Raw genomic sequence first — 20,254 nt, 5'->3', positions numbered from 1 at the left:
TCTTTTGTTTTCTTTGAAAGGGTAGAAAAGAGGAAAATGAGGGTGTAGAAGGAAAAAAGCAACACATGAAAAGTAAAAGACAAGTTGCTTAACTAAGGAGATTCTTCATACATTCAGGATGAGCTTTGAACAGGAAGGCAAAGAGAATTCAAAACTGACTAGTGTAAAGCAGTCATTCCCACAGTGTTCCTGAATTTTTGAAGTATTTTATCAACATGTCTGAAACTTCTAATCCTCTCCAAATAGAAACATATCCAGCTACTATTTCACAATTTTGAGTGAGTAACTGGAAGACTGGAGATAAAATATACCCTCCAAATAAAGTATTTCCTTATTTCGCAGGAAGAGTTAGGGGAAAAAAGCAACTTACTAACCTGATGTTTTAAAGAATTCCTTAATATCTTCTTTTAATGATTCAAGTTTAATCTCAGGTCTCTGAAGACTGGCCTAGTATTAGAAAGAAGAGGAAAAAAAAGAAAGGAAAAGAAAGAGGTCACAGGTAAGCCATTTGGGTTAATATTTAAATGAAAAATTTAAAAAGGAGCATCCAAATGTGCTTACTATTTTAAAAATCCCCTTTTGGAGTCAGAGCACCTTAGAATTACCTGGAAGAGCTCATAAAAGAGAACATTTTTTCACCCACTCTTAAAATAGTGATAGTACACTGAAGTCTACTCAAAATATAAAAGTTGCTGCTTATAAATACTTAATATCTATTTTTCTAGATGTTAAAAACACTTAGATTTTATAAGTTCGTTACCTTAACATTATACCCAACATACATGGCATGTGTACCTAATGACCAAAAGCCCATCTGCATCCATATGAATGGATCTTTGAAGAGCGTCTTCCTCTTTGGATTGTTGCTCACTATCAACCCACATATGTTGTGCATATTTATGGAAAATACATGAAACTACCAGTTCACAAATGCTTATTAGTGTCTCTTTCACCTTCAAGTGCATGTTTCAAGTGTACAGTTTTTCAAGCTGTAATTTTTACCAGAAATAGTAATTTCTGCAACTTATAATGACTTCAGTTTCAAAGTGTTGCTCTTTCATCACATAGCTCTATCAAATTCAAAAATCTTATTTTTTAGAACATCTCTATTAGGGTATCTCATAAGCATTTTAAACCTGAAAAAACAAAAATTGATTATGTTCTACTCACAATGTTGTTACTTCGCTTCTATGTTTTAGTCTTTCCATGAAATTACCATCTACCAGGTCTCCTATGTCAGAAACTGAGTTATTCTCAATTTCACTCTCCCTTCCAGGATTCAACTCCCTTCTGGGAAGTGGCATTGAAGGTAGTGAGCTGTTGTTTTCCTTAAACTCCCTAACTGCCACATAAAAACAGATGAGTTAACTAGATAGCAAAACCAAAACCCCATGGAAAACATTAACAAAAGTTGCGATCAAATATCCACCACAAATCTAAAATACAAGAAGTAGCAGACAAACCAACAGCCACAGGACCTGTACGGTATTAGCATTCATGCAAGAAAGAGCAGAGGGAAGCAGGTGGGTATCTGATGGATGTGAAAACAGGAGAACCCCAAAATAGCCAACACTTTTTTCACTGGAACATATAATAAGCCAATTTTAGAACAGGAGTTGAAAATGGGAGAGGTTTTGCCTAATCCAATATAGCAAATAAGGTCTTCAGAGAATGGAGGAGCCTAACACCTAGGAATTCTTGAAACTGACCAACCAGAACTCCCTTTCCAGACAAGGCCACACTGAGGAGAAAACACTGACATAGTAATAAAAATTGGGGATGACAGAGAACCAACTTGCTACCTGGAAAATTAGAAAATAAGGGAAAAGACAACTGTCCTGCCTTTCCTATAGGAATTGCTGGATAACTAAATAATAGATAAGGGAAAATGTCTTTACAAAGGTATTCCAGCTAATAACTAAAACAGATACAATATAATTTGAATATTACAATTTTGCAACAGCTTCAGGACATTCTGCCACCTTATTTAAATTATAAATATTCCTCACCTGGTATTCTCACACCTCCCCTTATTTGACTTTTTCTTTTTTCTCAGCATTTATTACTTCCTGATGTACTGTATGATTAATTTACTATGTTTATTAGTATATTATCTATTGCCTTATACCAGAAGTGGGAAGCTCCAATAAAGGAAGTATCTTTGTCTTTTTGTTCCCTGTTGTATCCCAAGAGAGTGCCTAGAATAGTTACTTTCACATAAGTAGGTGAGCAATAAACAAATGTTTATTGAATAAATGAATCAATTTTTCTTTTCCAATTCATCCTTCAGCATTTCCTTCATATAGTTAAAGATATTTAATAAATATCTTTATAAATAAATAAGAGTTTCAAAATGTAAGTCTTCCCTGGCTGCAGACCTCTACAGCCTACAGAGAAGTCTAAACTTTTGCAACAGAGCACAGCTGGCCCTTCACAGTGCAAACCAACTAATCTCTCCAAATTCATCAGCTGCTCTTTCACCAAGCTAACAAAATCCTCTTTTTCCTCACACCCTCTCCCTGCCACCCACTGTACTTCTAGTCATGGTGAACTATACTCACTGATCCCCCTCAAATTCTGTTCATGTTGTTTCCTTAAATGCATGTGCTTCCTCACCACCCTGGCAAATACCTACTAGCTTCCAGGGCATCCCTCAAATATTACCTCTCTTCCCAACTCCCCACTCCCCACTGCCTTCAAAGATGGTACACTCTGTCCCTCTAGTACAGCATTTACCAACTTATACTGTCATTTTCAGCTTATCTATTTCTTTTTCTGGTTCTTAAATTCAAAGGCAAAGACTGTATCTTCTTCATTTCTGCATACCAGGTATTAACTTGGCATTAATTGTTCCTTGACAAAACTATAATGAACAAACCATGTTTTATGGTTTTTAACCAATTTCCCTGAAATAAACAAAGAATTTTATAAATATTTTCACTTAAAAGTTTAAAGGTATCTATAAAGAATATCTTTAACTGAAGAGACCAGTTTCCAGTCTGTTTCCTAGGACTTTAAAACCTCCAAACCCTGCTCATTATTCAAAAGTACCAAGGCAGAAGGAAATAGGTTTTCTTTTACTATGCCTGTTCTTGGAAATAACTCAGAGGTAGCACAGTTTAAAGAATTTCACAAGAAAATATTGGTTGTTCCTTCTAAAAATTTTCAGTACTTCAAGGTTGCTGGACCTCCTAGATATAGTTTTTTTTATATCAAAGTCAAACCAAATTTACTAATCATCAAACTAATTACAAAAATCTTGAGAAATCTGAAAATCAAAAGCCCAACAGTGACAGGACAACATGGTAAGGGACAGCAGTTCTCTAACATGATTTAGCAGCATCATCCTTTTTTCAAATGAAATCTGAATCCTATTAGGAACCTAATATATAAAACACATTGAAAGTGGTATTACCAGACAATGAGAACAATGCATTTTCTCATTGACTAAGGTACAATTAACATTGAAAAGTACAGCTTTCTTCTGATGTAATCTCAATATCCAATTTATTTTTGGATTTTATTTTGCTTGCTCAATATAAAGAAAAATCCTGATACACAGAGAGAAGAGTTTGTTTTAATAGTCTTCTTGGCAATCTAAACACACTCCCAAATTAAACTGCTGCAGGAATTGAAAGACAAATTGTTGGAATTTTTTATTTTGAAGACAAATCACTGAAAATATTTATCATAAATACAAAAATCAGACAAAGAGCTGCTGATACCTAAAACTGCTAAAACTAAGCATATCATGGTATTATCACCACATGATGCATTAATGGCTCTCTTGTTCCCCATCTCAGCAGTATAGCAGGATGGGAGCTCCTGCTAAGCTGATGCACCTACACTCTGCCTGGCCAACACCAAGGACTGCAACTCCCTACCATAGTATCCCCACTTGCATTATGTACTGTGAACAGACATGCACAAGCCCAAATATTTTGAAAGCCAGTGCAGAATTACATCCTTCCTTATCACACATTTATAAGCATCCCAAACATATGGAGAAAAATGAAAGGAGCAGGGTAAGTTTTTCTAGGGCTTCCCAAGAAACAGGTTGATTTGGAAGCATGGTAGTGGATTATGAAGTAATTTAAATAACAATGTATTTGAAAGAGTGTACTCTCTCAATATAATTTTTAAGTTAACTATTTTTAAATGAATAGAACATTTCAGAATCCTTGGAGATAACAGAACATAGTTTTAAAACTATTTGAGACTAAATGAGAGTACGATTTGGCACCAAAAGATCTGGAATCATCTCTCGGCCTTATTTATTACCTTGGTCAAGTCACTTAACATGTTTGTATCTCAATTTTCTTCTTCATGTAATAGAGAAAATAATATCTGAACTAGGTTACCATGACTCAAATAGAAAACATTTCAGCTTTTTTAGGCTGTGAAGTCCAACATAAATTAAAGTTGTGTTATAAAATATAAGATGTGCCCAGATGGCAATGGGATAAATGTAAAATTTGGAAGGGAAGAGTGACTGGAGATAGAAGTTTTAAAAATATATACAAAAGCTAAACCTTCTTTTAAACAAAATGTCTCTAGCACACTATAAGAGCTGGTGAAGAATATGATCAAAAGTATGATCTAGTGAGAATATGAGCAGTACGTTTGTAGTCATGGCCCCGCATACATCCTTCACCCATTTATGTATGCTGATATTTCCTGCATCGCACTGGCCACTGGCAATCATAAATTTCTAAACTTGGTTTGTAAAGGAAACTGGAAAAACAAAGTGGCTGAAGTTGCAGTTGGGTCAAAGAAGTTGGGAAGTAAACTGAGGATAAACACTCCATGAATTACAAACCCGAACATAGAAGGTGTACGAAAAGGATTCCAATGGTCTTTTAATTCCTCTAAAGAGTTCCCATCCTCTCCACTTCTTACTATGCCACCATCTAATCCTGGACTTCATCTTTCTGTGCTGGAAGAATCACGGAAGTTCAGGCTTAGGTGAGACTCTAGAGGTCTTTGAGGTCAATTAACCATTTAATGACTGACTCTCCTCTCCAAGTGGTTTTCTAGCTTAGATACTCTAAAAACTGTAGCTTTCTAGTTTAGAAACTCATTCACTACATCCCTACCTTAGCCAATTTCACCTTTGAACTATTGTGTTCGAAATTCTTTATTATGAGCTAAAAGTGATTCCTTAACTTAAAATCTGCCACCATCACATCCCCCAACCCCACCCCAAGGTCACAGAACTAAGCCTAATGACTTTTCTGTTCAAGAACTTCAAACATTTAAAGATAGCTATTGGGTCTTTCCTATAAGCTTCTTTGCTCGAAGTCACATATGTTTCCAGGTTCTGTAAGTTCCCTTTGTATGACCATTCTTATCTGAGCAAAAGCCAATCCAACTTGTCCCCTCCTATAGTAACTTCCTAGTTGACCTCTCTACTTCACACACTCCACTAAACCATTGATTCTCAAACTTTTAATCTCATGACCCTCACGCTCTTAAAAATTACAGAAGATCTAAGAGTACTTTTGTTTATGTGTACTGTATTCTACTGATATTTACAGCATTAGAAATTAAAACAGAAAAAATCAAACCATTCATTTATTAGTATGGCAGTTCCTCAAAAAATTAAAAATGGAATCATCATATGATCCAGCAAGTCCAATTCTGGGTATATATGCAAAAGAACTGAAAGTAGGAACTTGAACAGTTGCTTGTACATTCATGTTTGTAGCAGCATTATTCACAATAACTAAAATGTGGAAGCAACTCAACTGTCCATAGGCCAATAAATGGATAAATAAAATGTGGTAGGTACATATAACAGAACACTATACAGCCTTTAAAATGGAAGAAAATTTGACACATGTACAACATGGATGAACCTTGAGGACATTATGCTAAGTGAAACAAGACAGTCACAAAATGACAAATACTGTTTGATTCCACTTATATGAGGCACCTGGAACAGTCAAATTCATAGAGACAGAAAGTAGAATGGTAGCTCCCATAGGTTGTGGGAAGGAGAGAATAGGGAATTACTGTTTAATAGGTGCAGAGTTTCAGTTTGGGAAGATGAAAAAGATCTGGAGATGGATGGTGGTGATAGTTGCACAGCAACATGAATGAACTTAATGCCACTGTACCATACACTTAAAAGTGGTTAAAATGCCAAATTTTATGTATATTTTACCACAATAAAAATTATTTAATTCATTTAAAAATAACAATATAAACCTGTTATATATTTGCCTAAATATGTTAATTTAATAGAACTGTATTTTCAGAAACAAAAACTAGCAAAAGGAAAAAATACCACTTTTCACATTTTTCCAAATCTCTTTGATATTTGGCTTAACAGAAGACACCTCGATTCTTCAATCTGCTGTGATATTCCATCTGTAGCACTATGTTGTTTTGACTGATGTATATGAAAAAAATAAGGGTCATGTATATATATATAAAACTGGAAAAGGGAAGGGTATTTTTAATATACTTTTCAGATAATTGTGGCTATTCTCCTTTGATAATATATCAAAATTTGACCAATAGTAGTTCCCTAAGGATTAGTTGCAATGTGGAATCTTAACATCAACAAACTTTTCATACTTTTTTACTTACACATGTATCAATATGCCTTGCCTTTTGAATCAATTCTTCTATCTATACATGATTTTGTAACATCATGCATTGAAAATTTCAAATATATTGATTAACTAAGTGCTGTAGTGGACACATTTCATTAAACAGTATCAAAAAGAAGTAACATGTTAACATTACCATCAATATCATCAGAAAAGTTTTTAAATATTGGGAAGTCATCAATTTCATCATGGTGGGTACAAGTTTCCCAGAATCTAATTTATATTTAAAGTTTGAATTTTATTATGGGCAATCCATAATGGTTTTCCTTGAAGAGATAAGCTCACTTTTTCTCATTTTAGAGCAAATATCTGCCAAGTACCCAAGTCTGAATAACAAGTTTCTCATTCATTCTTTCAAGTAAAATACTATTTCATTTAAAAAAAAAAAGGCAGTTTGGCTTATAAATCAATCACAGGAGTCCTTTTCTTCGAGATAATCATTATTTCAATATACAAGAGAAGTACCTTATGCGTACTTTTCACTTCCTGAAACAGAATATTAAAAAGATGTATATTCAAGGAATGAGATTTAATAAAATTAATAATTGTTTACTGGTTCCTCAAGGACACTCAAGGGAAACTGGCTTGTTTTTTATGGTTAATGTGTGGTGGTAAAGAATACTAGTACAGTTCCTTGATTTGTGCTAAGACACCAGAAGTTAAACGCATCACCATTGCTTTTATACCATCAGAGCAACATTAGCACAAAGAATTTTTTAAAAACTTGAAAAAAGGTCTTTGTATTATATAAAATAGTTTTGACCTGAAAGAATCTTAGGGACCACCAGAGGTCCACAGACTATACTTTGAGAACCACTGCACTGGACTATAGACTTCTTGAGGACAAGTGTCTTTCATCTCTGTACCCTAAGATCCAGCACAATAGCCAACATATAGTACTTGATAAGCATGTTTTTCATGAATGCATTTACACTAAAGATTCCCTAGACCAACAATTCAAAACCCCATGGGAAACACAAGACAAATAAGACATTGTCCTTGTTCTCGGGAATATTTAGTCCAGAAAAGAAGATAGCCAATGAGAAAATGAACCCCACTATAAGAAAGAGAGTATGTTGCAACAGAAGTATAATCCACAGAGAAAGGAGCACTTAATTCCCATTGAAGAAAATGGACAAGGGAGGGCAAAGGATGATAGGCTGAGTGGACAGACCAAACAGAATGTTCTTGTGCACACTCAGTTTATGGAACAACAAAATTAACAACAAAATATAGGAATAAAGTGGAAAATGAAGCTAGAACACTCTCTCCGTTTCGTTTCCTATCTAACCTGCTCATCAATGCCAGATTAGTGTTCCCTAAAAATCACCTTCATTTCTCCACCCTCCTCAGAATATCTCAGTGACCCCTTCACTGCCTGAAAATAAAGGTAAATTCATTCCAGCATTTACAATCCTCTAAAAATCTAGTCCCACCCAGTCTACACAATGTTATCTCTGCAGAACTGCCCTACAATAGAAACCTTCTGCTTAGCTTGCTCACTCTTCCTACGTTGGAAATTCACTCCAATTTTCCCACCTTGAGGGCCATCCAAGCCTTATCCATCCCCAGCCATTTCCTTTATATGGTATATTTATACCATAGTATATGCCTATTCATTTATATTCTTCTTTTAATAATTAATTGAATACTTCTTGTGTGCCAATTGTGCATATATAAAGAAAAACAAGACATAGACCCCTTCACTCTGGAGGAACTCACAATGTATTGAGGGACACAAAAAGCTAACAGAGAAGTGTGATAAAAAGGACACAAATGCCTTTTTCCCACATCAATCCCCAAACATTCTTATCATTAATAAAATTGTTTGGGACTCTAATTTCTCTTAAGAGCCCATCACTATCACAGAAGAGAGGCTGAACTAAAACATGTTGAATTGTCCCTATTTCTTCCTAATACTTATGGTTCTTTTGAAAATTATAGATAGATTTGTTTCTATAATCCTAGTAGTCCCAATAGACATGCATTGCAGTCAGGAATGAGTTTTAGTTTCAAACTGGAAATTTTGTCTCTGTACAAGCTGACCATGCCCTATACTCAATCTGTGTGGTGTAATTTGAGCTCTGCTTTGGTTTTTCTCAGATGCAGATGGATCCCTCTCTGGTTTTCTTTTGCTGAAATCCCTAAGCTGACCCATCTCTCTGCCAGCACTGGCTATCTTATTCCCATTACTCCATATCTTTGCTCCTTTCATTTTACATCCGAAACAGTGTTCAGTTCACATATAGTAACTGGTCTTTTCCCTCTCATTTCAATTTGGTCTTACCTAATTCCAGAACCCTTTCTGACCTTCTCAAAGCAACTCAGTGCTGAAATAAAATACGAAGATATATTATCCCTCAAGTATATAAATTCTATGGAGACAAGAGGTTCCTTACTTTGAAATACTTTACACCACAATTCATTTCTTCCCTGTCTTACTTTCCAGGATAAAGGATACAACAGTAGCCAAGGTAGACAGGGTAAGGATGACACCACTCCCTGGTTCATAGCAAACACAATCAGAGTCCCTGAATTATTATTCATATAACAACTACAGTAGTCCAATCCGGAGCTTCCCCTACTACGTGCCAAATCCCACCCCAGAGAGAAAAAAATGAAGATAGAAAGCTCAAATCATGGCACAGGCCTTTCAATACCAAGATATGTTCCACTATCTATGACTTACAGAAAATATAACTAAAATCTATTTAATGAAATCCATTTCATTTTCATTTCCCTAAAATAATAATAAATGAATGAAAGTTTCTTCTCTTGCTTTTATGATCTCAAAATTCTTTATATGTGGTTTGTATTTCTCATAATGACAAACAAAAAACAAACATATTTGAGATATAGTTTCGGAAGTTTCTTAGGAAGGGACACTACCGTTGAGATGCTCTGTGGTTCTAGATTTATGACAACATCCTATTAGTTATATTATGCCTTTTTCTCCAAAGCCTATCTTCTTTCAGTTTCCTTCCTTCCACAATTCTATTATTTATAATGACAATCTGAGCAACAAGACTTATTAAACACTTAATGGAATGGAAATAACATTTGTGGTTTTAAACAACATCCATTTTAAATACAAATAATGCATGATGCAAAATAACAATGCTGATCTGGTGCTAGACATCAAATTTGGAATTAAGCTACCACTCTAATGTCTAGAGGATGAGTGAGCAAATTCAATCTTAAGATGCATGTTGACTTCATAACAAAATTATTCAGGAAAGCTCAGAAATTAAAAACCATAATCCCATTTTAGAAACAAGAATTCCATGTTATCACACAAAGATCTTGAATAATTAAACTTCAATATATAAAAGGATACATTAAAATACGGTCAATGTTGAATTATAATACTAAAAGAGAAACAATAGTGGCAGGGGAAAATAATCTAAGAATCATTCGTATTTGGCTTTAAAATATTCTTTGTGATTTTATTTTTCTATTTAAGTTGGGCCAGCATTGCTTAGCACTTTCTGAGTACACTCAAACATACAAAATGGAGGCAGTACAGAAAATACCAGTAGCAGGAAAATGCCCTCCTCATTAAAATTTTAAATTCATGTAACAAATAAATAGCCAGTTGTTGAAAGTGTATTATTAAAGCTGATTGTAAAGTTGCTCTTTAAAAGTTAGCAATTTTCTATTAAATATCTGGACATAAACTCAGGCAAAGTGGTTACATATCTTTTCAAGTCCAAGATTCTACTACTTTTAAAAGATCTATAAATATATTATTTTAAAGTATGAATCTATATTATAGATCTTTCATTTTATTTATCTTCAGAACCAGCCAAATGTATGTTTTTTAGTTTCCCATGTAGTTATCTCCTAACCTTGCTTTAACTTTCTTTCTATTCCTTTGCCTTACTCTTTATTACATCAAGGCAATTAAGGCGACTGCCTAATGTTGTATATACAGATACATAATCTTTTATTTGAAATTCCAAAACCTGAAAAGTTTTGAAAACCAAAGTTTTTTTAACTGAATTGGTAGCAAAATCTGTCCTGAGCTGAACTCATTTGGTGGCAAAATCTGATCTAAATTGACATGAGACTAAAAACAGTCCTTATTTTTCCGCACAAAATGTGTGAAAATTCATATGTATTGCTGCAGAAATATTAATGGGTATAATTACAGTGTGCTGTAAGATTGCAGAGATATTAAATAATAAACATAAAACATGCATGAATTACTTTCCCAAAATTTGAAAAAAAACTGAATTTCAAAACATATCTGGCCCTCAGGTTTTGGATAAGGGATTATGGGCCTGTGTTTATCTGTATGACTATCATCTTTCTAGGAGGGCAGAACTTTAACTTATTCACTATTGTATCCCCTGGGCCTAGAATTGTGCCTGACACATATTAAACACTCAATAAAAACTTATTGAATAATCAAATAAATAATCACATACAATTAATGTAAGTAGAGTTCAAAATAGCATAATGGACAACTGAACCTCAGGGATATATACAGATAACTTGACCCCGCTGTAACAGTACACGCGTTCTTTACAAGTGTACAAGGAACAGTCAGAAATATTGATTATATACTGGGTTATAAAGCAAACCTCAATAAGTTTTAAAGTATTTAATCATGAGGGAATGTTCTCTGACAACACTGAAATTAAGTTGAAAATCGATAACAAAAACATAAAAAGAGTAATTCAACTGCTTAGAAATTAAGCAATATGCTTTAGGATAAGCCTTGGATCAAATTTTAAAAATCACAAAAAATATTAAGAAATATTTTTAACAAAAAGATAATGAAAATGTGACTCATTAAAGTTGTGGGATGCAATTAAAGAAGTGATTGGGGGAAAATTATAACCTTAAATGCATATTTTAGAAATGAAAAGTTTCAAATCTTTGATTTAAGCTTCCATCTCAAGAAATTAAAAATAGAACAGCATATCAATCCCAAAGAAAATAGGGATAAGTTAATAGTAAAGACATGATCTAAAATTAAGAGAAAATCAGCAAAGTCAATGTTTTTCCATGAAATTAATAAAATGATAAACCCCAAGCAAAACTGTTCAAACATACACACACAATTACACAAATTACCATTCTCAGAAATTACAGTAGACTTTCCAGATATTAAAAAGAAATAAAAGTTTATTATAAACAACTTTAGGTCAATGATTTATATCATTTAAATAAAATGGACAAATTCTTTGAAAAACACAACTTATCAAAACTGATAATAAAAGGAACAGAAACTGTGAATACTCCTATATCTATTAAATTTTAATCTATTATAAAAATCTTGTCCAAACAATATTGAAGAAGAAAGCTCTAGGTCTGACACCACCCAACTTCAACTTATTATAAAGCTATGAAAATCAAGAGAGTGTGGTAATGGTGAAAGAATAGAAAAATAGATCAATGGAGTAGTAGAATAAAGACCCAGAAATACCAACACAAACATAGTCAATACCAAATGTACAATCCATAAAAGAAAAAACTGATAAATTGGACTTCATTAAATTTTAAAAATTTATCTGCAAAAGATATTGTTAAGAATATGAAAGACTAGTGACAGACTGAGAGAAAATATTTCTAAAACACATAACTGATAAAGAACTTGTACCCAAAATATGCACCAAACTCTTAAAACTCAACAATAAGGAAACGCCCAATTAAAAAAAATGGGCAAAGGATCTGAACAGATACCACACAAAAGAAGACATACAGATGGCAAACAAACATGACAAAATACTCAAAATCATATGTCTTTAGGGAATTGCAAATTAAAGCAGTAGTGAAATATCACAACACATCTATTAGAATGGCTAAAATCTAAAACACTGATAACACCAAATGTTAGTGGGAATATGGAGCAACAGGAATTCAATTCACTGATGGTGAGAAAGCAAAATGTGACACCCACATTGGAAGAGAAGTTGTCAGTTTCTAACAAAGTTAATCATAGTCTTACCATACACCAATCACACTCCTTGGTGTTTACACAAATGAGTGGAAAATGTATGTCAACACAAAAGTCTACACAGGAATATTTATAGCAGTTTTATTCATGAACACCAAAACTTGGGATGCAACCAAGAGTCCTTCAATAGATAAATATACAAATAAACTGTGATATATTCACACAATAAAATTATTCAGGAAAAAAAAACAGAAAGAAAAGAAAAATAGCTATCAAGTCACAAAAAGACATAGAAGAACATAATGCATATTACTAAGTGAAAGAAGCCAGTTGAAAAGGCTACATACTGTATGATTCCAAATATATGTCATTCTTAAAGGCGGAACTATAAAGACAATAAAAAATAAATAGTGGTTGCCAAGGTCTTGGGATGAGAGGAATAAGGGACAAGTAGTTGGGGCAAACACTGTTTTTAGGGCAGTGAAACTATTCTGTAATAGTGGATACATGGCAATATACATTTGTCAAAACCATTAGAACTGTAAAACACAAAGAATAATCCTGATGTAAACCAACTTTATTTAATAAGAATGTATTGATATTGGTTCACCAATTATAACAAATGCACTACACTATGCAAAATGTTAATAATAGGGAAAACTGTGTACAAGGAGAAAGGGGATATATGAGAACTCTGTACCTTCTACTCAATTTTTCTTGAAACCTAAAACTATTGCAAAAAATAAAGACTACTAATGTAAAAAAAAATTTTCCCAGAAGAAAATCTGGGACACAGGTTTCATTGGAAAGCTCTTTGAAACATTAAAAAAGAAGCCACAGATACACACACACACACACACACACACACACACACACACACACACACACACAATCTCATAACCTCTTGTAACACTTGCAGCAAATAGAAAATTTAAAAGGGAACACTTCCTTACTCATTTTATCAGGCCAGCATAACATTGACATAAAGCTTGTCAAAGACACTACAAGAAAGGAAAGTCACAGACTAATCTTTCTGAGGGACAGAGATGCAATCCTTAAACACATTATTGGAGTTCTGCCAAAGCATTGGATGTAGAAAGCCAGTAGGCAAGAATGTCACTCCCACCCTGAGAAAAAGTGGTATAATCATATACAAATCATATCTTCTGAACCTATCAGAAAACTGAAATTGTAAAACAATCAAGTAAAGTAAATTCCAAAGAGTAACAAGCCCCTCCAAGGACATATGGTACTCCCAGTGATTTTACCTTTGGCAGAGTACAGGGGGAAAAAGGAGGCTACCATATAACTGAGAAAGAAGAAATCAGCTAAAATTTTAACTGTAAGAGACTAGATCTGGACTAGCATGTCAGTTTAGAATAACTGGGAGCTCAAAACACAAGGGGAATTCACACTTGCATGGCTTTGCCCATGAGTCTCTATCAGGCACCAGACTAGGGGTAGAGTAGGGAATTTGCAGAGTCCCTTTTGTGACACAGGTACGCAAGAGAGGATAGACCACTCGTGCTTGACAACCATAAAACTGTGTTGCACTGCCCTAACTCTCCTTTCATGTAAGGAAAAGGCCTTAAACCTCTGGGGTAGAGTTCAGAAACCATCCTACTCTGAAGACAAGGTATCATTCATTGCTTCTGAGGGTGAAATAGATGCAAAAAACTGCCTTCTTCATGGGAAGGTAAGAAAATTCTCTGGGTCCCAGATCCTAGACCAGTACAAAGCAGCGGTTAAGCCAGCATTAGGAAAGACCAGACCCAGCATCTTTATCCATTATCTGCCACAGATACAAGGCAGAGCTTGGCTGCCAAAGGAAGAAAAGGAAGGCACACTGAGAAAGACCAACCCTGAGGCACATGGACTGAAACAGGACCAGGAGGAAAAAGAACAGCTGTACCTATCATGAGCTTAAGATTGAGTAACACCAGACTACTGCCGAGAGGGGGATAAGCGAATGAAGGTGGACTTCTCTCTGAGATATAGGCAAGCAGGGACAGATGAAAGCTAAGGATGTAGTAGAAACACAGAAAAACTCTCCAATACCCCAGGATCCCTTCTAAGCACAAAGTTATACCAGCCTACTGGATTAGAACCTGTGGTATACTGAAGCCAATGATAGCAGTAGCAAAACTCAAACCTAACCTGACTCCTGAATGGATTGACCAACACCTCCACACTCAGTAAGGATATAGAACACTTGAACAGAATTGTCAATCTACTTGACCTGACCTTTATAGAAGAGCAACAGCAGAATGTTCATGCTTTCAAGCACACATAGAACATTCAACAAAGTAAGTAACCTGAATAGTTCTGCATACATTTTAAAAATTAAATTTTTATTAAAAATGTTCCCACAAAGAAAAATCCTGGCCCTAATAACCTTACTGGAAATTCTACCAAACATTTAAGGGGAAAATAATACTAAATCTACACAAATTCTTCCAGAACAGGGAACACTTCCCAACTCAATTGATGAGATAAGATTTAGCAGATATCAAAACTAGACAAAGATGCTAAAATAAAACTAAACCAATAACTGCCATGAAAATACTTGCAAATTTTTCAACAAAATATTAGCAAAGGGAATCAAGAAAGACATTAAAAGGATAATGCATCATAACTAAGTGGCATTTACCTCAGGAATGCAAAATTGGTTCAACATTCAAAACCAGTCAGTATTATTTATCATATTCACATATTAAAAAGAAAAATCCAATGAGCATCTCTATAGAGATAGCATTTCTTATACTAAATATAAGAAAAGTTTTTAACAAAATTCACCATCTATTCATAACAAAACTCTCAGAAAACTAGGAATAAAAGAGAGCATCCTCAACCTAATAAAAAGCATCTGTACAACACTGCACTGGAGGCTCTAGTCAGTGAAAGAAGTCAGGAAAAATAAAAGAAATACAAGGCATACAGATTGGAAGGAATGTACTTGGAAACCCCTAAGCAATCTACAAAAAAGTCTACTATAATAAGTCTAGTAAGGTCACAGGATACATGGTACATGTACAAATATCAACTGTATTTCTGCATACTAACAACAAATTGAAACTGAAATGAGAAAAATCACTAGCATTAGCCAAACCATAGAATCAAAAAATATGAAATACTTAAGGGAAAATCTTGACAATATATGTGCAAGATTTGTATACTGAACTATAAAATACTGACAAAAGTAAATATAAATAAATGGAAAGATAAACTGTTCACAGAGGCCAGAAAATTCAATATTGTTAGATGGCAATTCTCCCTAAATTGATCTATAAATTCAACCTAATCCCAATTCAAATCCCAGCAAACTTTTTTGTAGTAATTAAAAGATGATTCTAAAACGTGTATGTCAAAGCAAAGGACCTAGGATACCCAAAACAATTTTGAAAAAGAGGAACAAATTTAGAGAACTAATTACCTGATTTCAAACTTACTATAAAGTTACAAAAATCAAAGCAGTGTGGTAATAGCATAGTAGACAAATAGATCAATGAAACAGAATAAAGAGCCAGAAATAGGCAGGTATGCGTGTGTGTGTGTTTGTGCGTGTGCACACACATGTGTATACTAAATCAATTTTCAATAAAGGTGCAAAGGAAATTAGTGAAGAAAGGACAACTTTGTCAACAAATAGGTACTGGAAATAGGTAACGTAATGGACATCTACATGTCCCCCTACCAAAAAAAAGCATTATATTGTACCACATACAAAAACTAACTCACAATGAATCACAGATCTAAATGTAAAAGCTAGAACTATAAAACTCCTAGAACAAACCATAGAAGAAACTTTTTGAAACCTTGGGTTAGGCAAAGATTCTTAGGCAAGACACAAAAAGCATAAATCATAAAAAAAGAAATTGATAAAAATTTATGTCATCAAAACTAAACATTTTTGCTCTTTGAAAGACCCAGTGAAAACAAAAAGATAACCACAGACTAGGAGAAAATATTTGCAAGATGTATATATGATAAAGGACTTGTGTCATATATAAAGAATCCCTATAATCAGTAAGAGAGCAAATACAATGTTTCTAATGATGTAAACAGACTACTTCACTACAGAAGATACAAACAAGTTCAGTATCACTAAGTTATTAGAGAAATGCAATTAAAGCCACAATGGGATATGATTACACTCCTATCATTTGATTAATAAATGAAAATTAATTAATAAAAAACAGACATCAAGTGTTAGCAAGGATGCAGAGGAACTGAAACTCTCATAATTGCTGGTGGCAAAATGTCACAGCCACTTGGGAAAATTTAGCAGATTCTGTAATACAACTCAGCAGTTCCATTCCTAGGTATTTATCTGAGAAAAGAAAACAAATATTGAAGCAAAAACCCATACCAGAATGTATATATCAGCTTTACTCATAATTTATAATCAACAACCCATAACTCTATAACTGAAAATGTCCAGCAACCAATGAATGGATTAAAAAAATTGTAGTACATCCAAACAATGAAATACTACTCAGCAATAAAAAGAACTACTGAAATACCAACAACATGGATGAATCTCAAAAACATTATGCTAGATCACAGAAACCAGGCACACAAATTTACATACTCTATGATTTTATTCATATGTCATTCCCAAAAAAGGCAAAGATTTCCTCTGAACCTAGCACATGAGAAATCACTCAATAAATGTTGGTTGGGTGGACAGATAGAGGGCGAAATCATTGCAGGGAGGATTGAGTGCAAGAAGGTGACAGCCTGACTGGAAACCAGAAAGGTGCCGGGGGCCCCAAACCATACATAGGGCGATAAATGTGAGGAAAAGCCTGGTCCAACCTACCTCCACTGACTCCAGTACCTTAAAACATTAGACCCTATAAAGGACTACAGTATGAATGAATAGCCTCAGCGTTTCTCTGACCTGAAGAAAGACGTGATGCGTCCCACCCTTCTTTAAATATCGATTACCCCACGCGCGATGCTGAGCAAGTGGAGCTTACACCGGCAAGGGAGGTTTTCCCGTGCACAGGGGCGGAGCTGGGGAGCCCAGAGAGGGGCTCCGGCTTAGGTTAGCGGGATGCAGGGGACAAGGCAGCGCCGCGGCCCCGCCCGTCTCCCTCCCGTCCCCCTCGGCCTCACTTACCCAGGCCTGGCGTTCCAACTGAGCGTACAAACTGGAGCCCTTGAGCTTTTGAACTATCTGGGCAATGATGAGAGACAGATCCGACTCCTCCTGCAACATTGCCCTGCCCTAGCCCGCCAAGCCGCGGGGACAGACCGCTGGCGCCTCGAGAACGGGCTACAGGGTCTCGCTTAGGGCCAGTGACACTTCTCCCGGACCTTATTACTCTAGGACTCCTCCAGCGGGCGTTACCAGGCAACTGCGAGGCCGGGTGTCCGTTCCTCTTTCGTCCCCGCTGGCGCCTGAAGACCCCAGCACCTGCGTTCCGCCGGTGGAAAACGACCTGCGAGGGAAGCACGGGAGGGAGTAGGTTTTCATTTCATTGTTCCTGCTCAGAATGTGGTTGAAAGGCAGGAAAAGGAGCTTCTTCCTCTGGAGCCACAGCGCCTCTGATGCACAAGGGGAGCTCTTGAGAGCTGTGTTATTTTGTGTATTAAAATTATTCCTCTTCCACCTTACAATCTGCAGAAATAGAGCTGTGCACACAATGACATAGCAAATTAATCCCAAGAATATCAAGCTCTGACACTAGTTGTGTGAACTTGGACGAGGTGTTTAAATTACAGAATTCGGTTTCCACCTCTGTAAAATAACACCTAATTCACAAGATAATGTGATGATTAGCTGAGGTAACAATTGTGAAGGGGCCTAGCTCTGTACTTAGTGCTCCATTTTATTTCCACTTCTCCTGTTTGCATTATCTGGGGTCTTATGCCAGGAATAAACATCTTCTCGTCCAATAGCTTCAACTTAACCAAGAAGTATTTATGTCTATAGGTTTTCTGTAAGGCATTGGCAATTCAGCAATGACTGACATTGTCCCAGTCTTCAAGGGATGTACCATCTATATTATTCTTCTTCCATGTACTCATTGACTTGACCATATATTCAAAACTCAGCTTTCAACTTATTGAGCATTTACATACAAGAAACTGTGTGGGCATGAAGGTGAATAAAACATGGCTCTTGCTTTCAAGGAAAGATTTTTTAGGAGAACAAAAAGTAACTGATTTAACTAATTGACATTCCCAAAGGCAGCTAGAAAAATCCCTAATGGAATAATGCACACATTTTAATAACCTAACAGAAATAATCAAGAACTAATTTCAAATGTATGTATGCATATATTTTAAGCAAAGCAAAATTAAGATTCCAAGAAAACAGACCAAGATTGCTGTAAAAACTACTCTAGCCTAACTACAATAAACCTTAATGTTCTTACGAATCATGAGATCTTCTGATTCAATAGGCCTGTGTGGGACCTACTAATCTGCATTTCTGGCAAGCTTTTAGCAGATAGTAACTTGGGCTGGTGGTTCAAGAAATACATTCTGAATAGCAAAGGACTAGAGCAGGTAAACAATAGAAATTCAAAGGGACTGGACTTCTGGCCAGATGCACAGCACTCTGGCATTCATAATCACTGTTCAGAATACTACAGTGGTAAACACAGATTACAAATAACCCATTTGGTCAGGTTTGTTTATTAAAACAACTTTGGAAAGAAGTAGGCAGGAAAAAAAAGTACTTACAGGCAACTAATGACAGATTCTACAAAACATGTAGTTTTCTACAAAACATCCTTCACAACTCAGAATTTCTCAAACTCATAGATAAGTAGATTTCCTCAAATTTGTAGTCTCTCCATCCCAAAACCCCATCCATCCATGAATCTCCAACCCAAACTTCATGTTAAATAAAAAGAAAATTATGAAGATAGTCCTTTTGAGATCAAAAGGGGTGGGTTGATTAATAATGAAAGAGATAAGCTTGGATGCTTAGGTTAAGAAGGGTCATAAATCACTGAGGGAAAGAACATGAAATTGTGGAGTAGGAGAAAAGGTACAGTGCCTGGAGTCAGAAAATAGGCTGGCTCCCTTCCTGCTATGTATTTTTGGCATGAGTTCCTTCCCCCTGTGAGTTTCAGCTTTCACATCTTTAACAGGAGGATATATACCCACGTGAAGGGATATTATGAGGAACAAGTGGGTCTAGTATTAAAATATCAATAAATATTAATAAATGTTATAATTGAGATAAGTAGATAAAAATAATGTCCAATACTGTTGACAAAGGAATGGAAAGAAACTAAATAAATGTAGCAACATATGTGAAAGTGCCCAGCACAATTCTTTGAATGGATAGAGGCTTTTTTTGTTGTTTTGTTTTGTTTAAGGAGAGAATAATTTGTGACAATTAAATAACAATTAGGAAGTTTGGATTTGATTCTGCAGGCATGCCCAAGCAAAAAAAAAAAAAAAGAATCTTAACATTAAAAATGTGTTTCTTGCATACATAGAAGCAGGTGTGTTGGAGTACAATTCAGTTCTATTTCTGTTCTCTTTTACCAGTTCAACTTAGCAAAGTTTTTCAGAACACCTGCTCTGTGCTAGGACCATTCAGGAATGAGTAGAAAGATGAGTAAGAAATGGTACCTTCTCAAGGAATTCTCAGTCCCCAAGGGAGGCTGAGGCTAATACATAAACAGCTATAATGTTAGACAGACCCCTTTAGACTCCCACCTTTGTATCTGGGAAATTCTTGCCTTAAAGTCATTGTCCCATAAGA

The 20,254-nt window shown here is 35.2% G+C and overlaps 1 protein-coding gene across 6 annotated transcripts in view; it reads right to left on the bottom strand.

Moving 5' to 3' along the window:
- Positions 1-17,959, bottom strand: part of TBC1D19 (TBC1 domain family member 19) — a 147,442-nt gene extending 129,483 nt beyond the window's left edge. Inside the window, exons 1-2 of one of the 6 annotated variants that reach the window (XM_057502139.1) lie at positions 17,648-17,959; positions 375-447 (exon numbers count right to left, since the gene is read on the bottom strand). In XM_057502139.1, the coding sequence (XP_057358122.1) occupies positions 375-447; positions 17,648-17,746 (172 nt within the window). In that variant the 5' untranslated portion in view covers positions 17,747-17,959. Of the gene's footprint in view, positions 1-374; positions 451-17,647 lie in introns of those variants that run through there. The other 5 variants (XM_057502138.1, XM_036900553.2, XM_057502140.1 and 2 more) reach the window with 5 other exon arrangements.
- Positions 17,960-20,254: the final 2,295 nt, after the last annotated feature.

This window comes from Manis pentadactyla, chromosome 5 (assembly GCF_030020395.1).
Source record: "Manis pentadactyla isolate mManPen7 chromosome 5, mManPen7.hap1, whole genome shotgun sequence".
Lineage (NCBI taxonomy): Eukaryota > Metazoa > Chordata > Mammalia > Pholidota > Manidae > Manis > Manis pentadactyla.
This window is presented reverse-complemented; position numbering and strand designations above follow the sequence as displayed.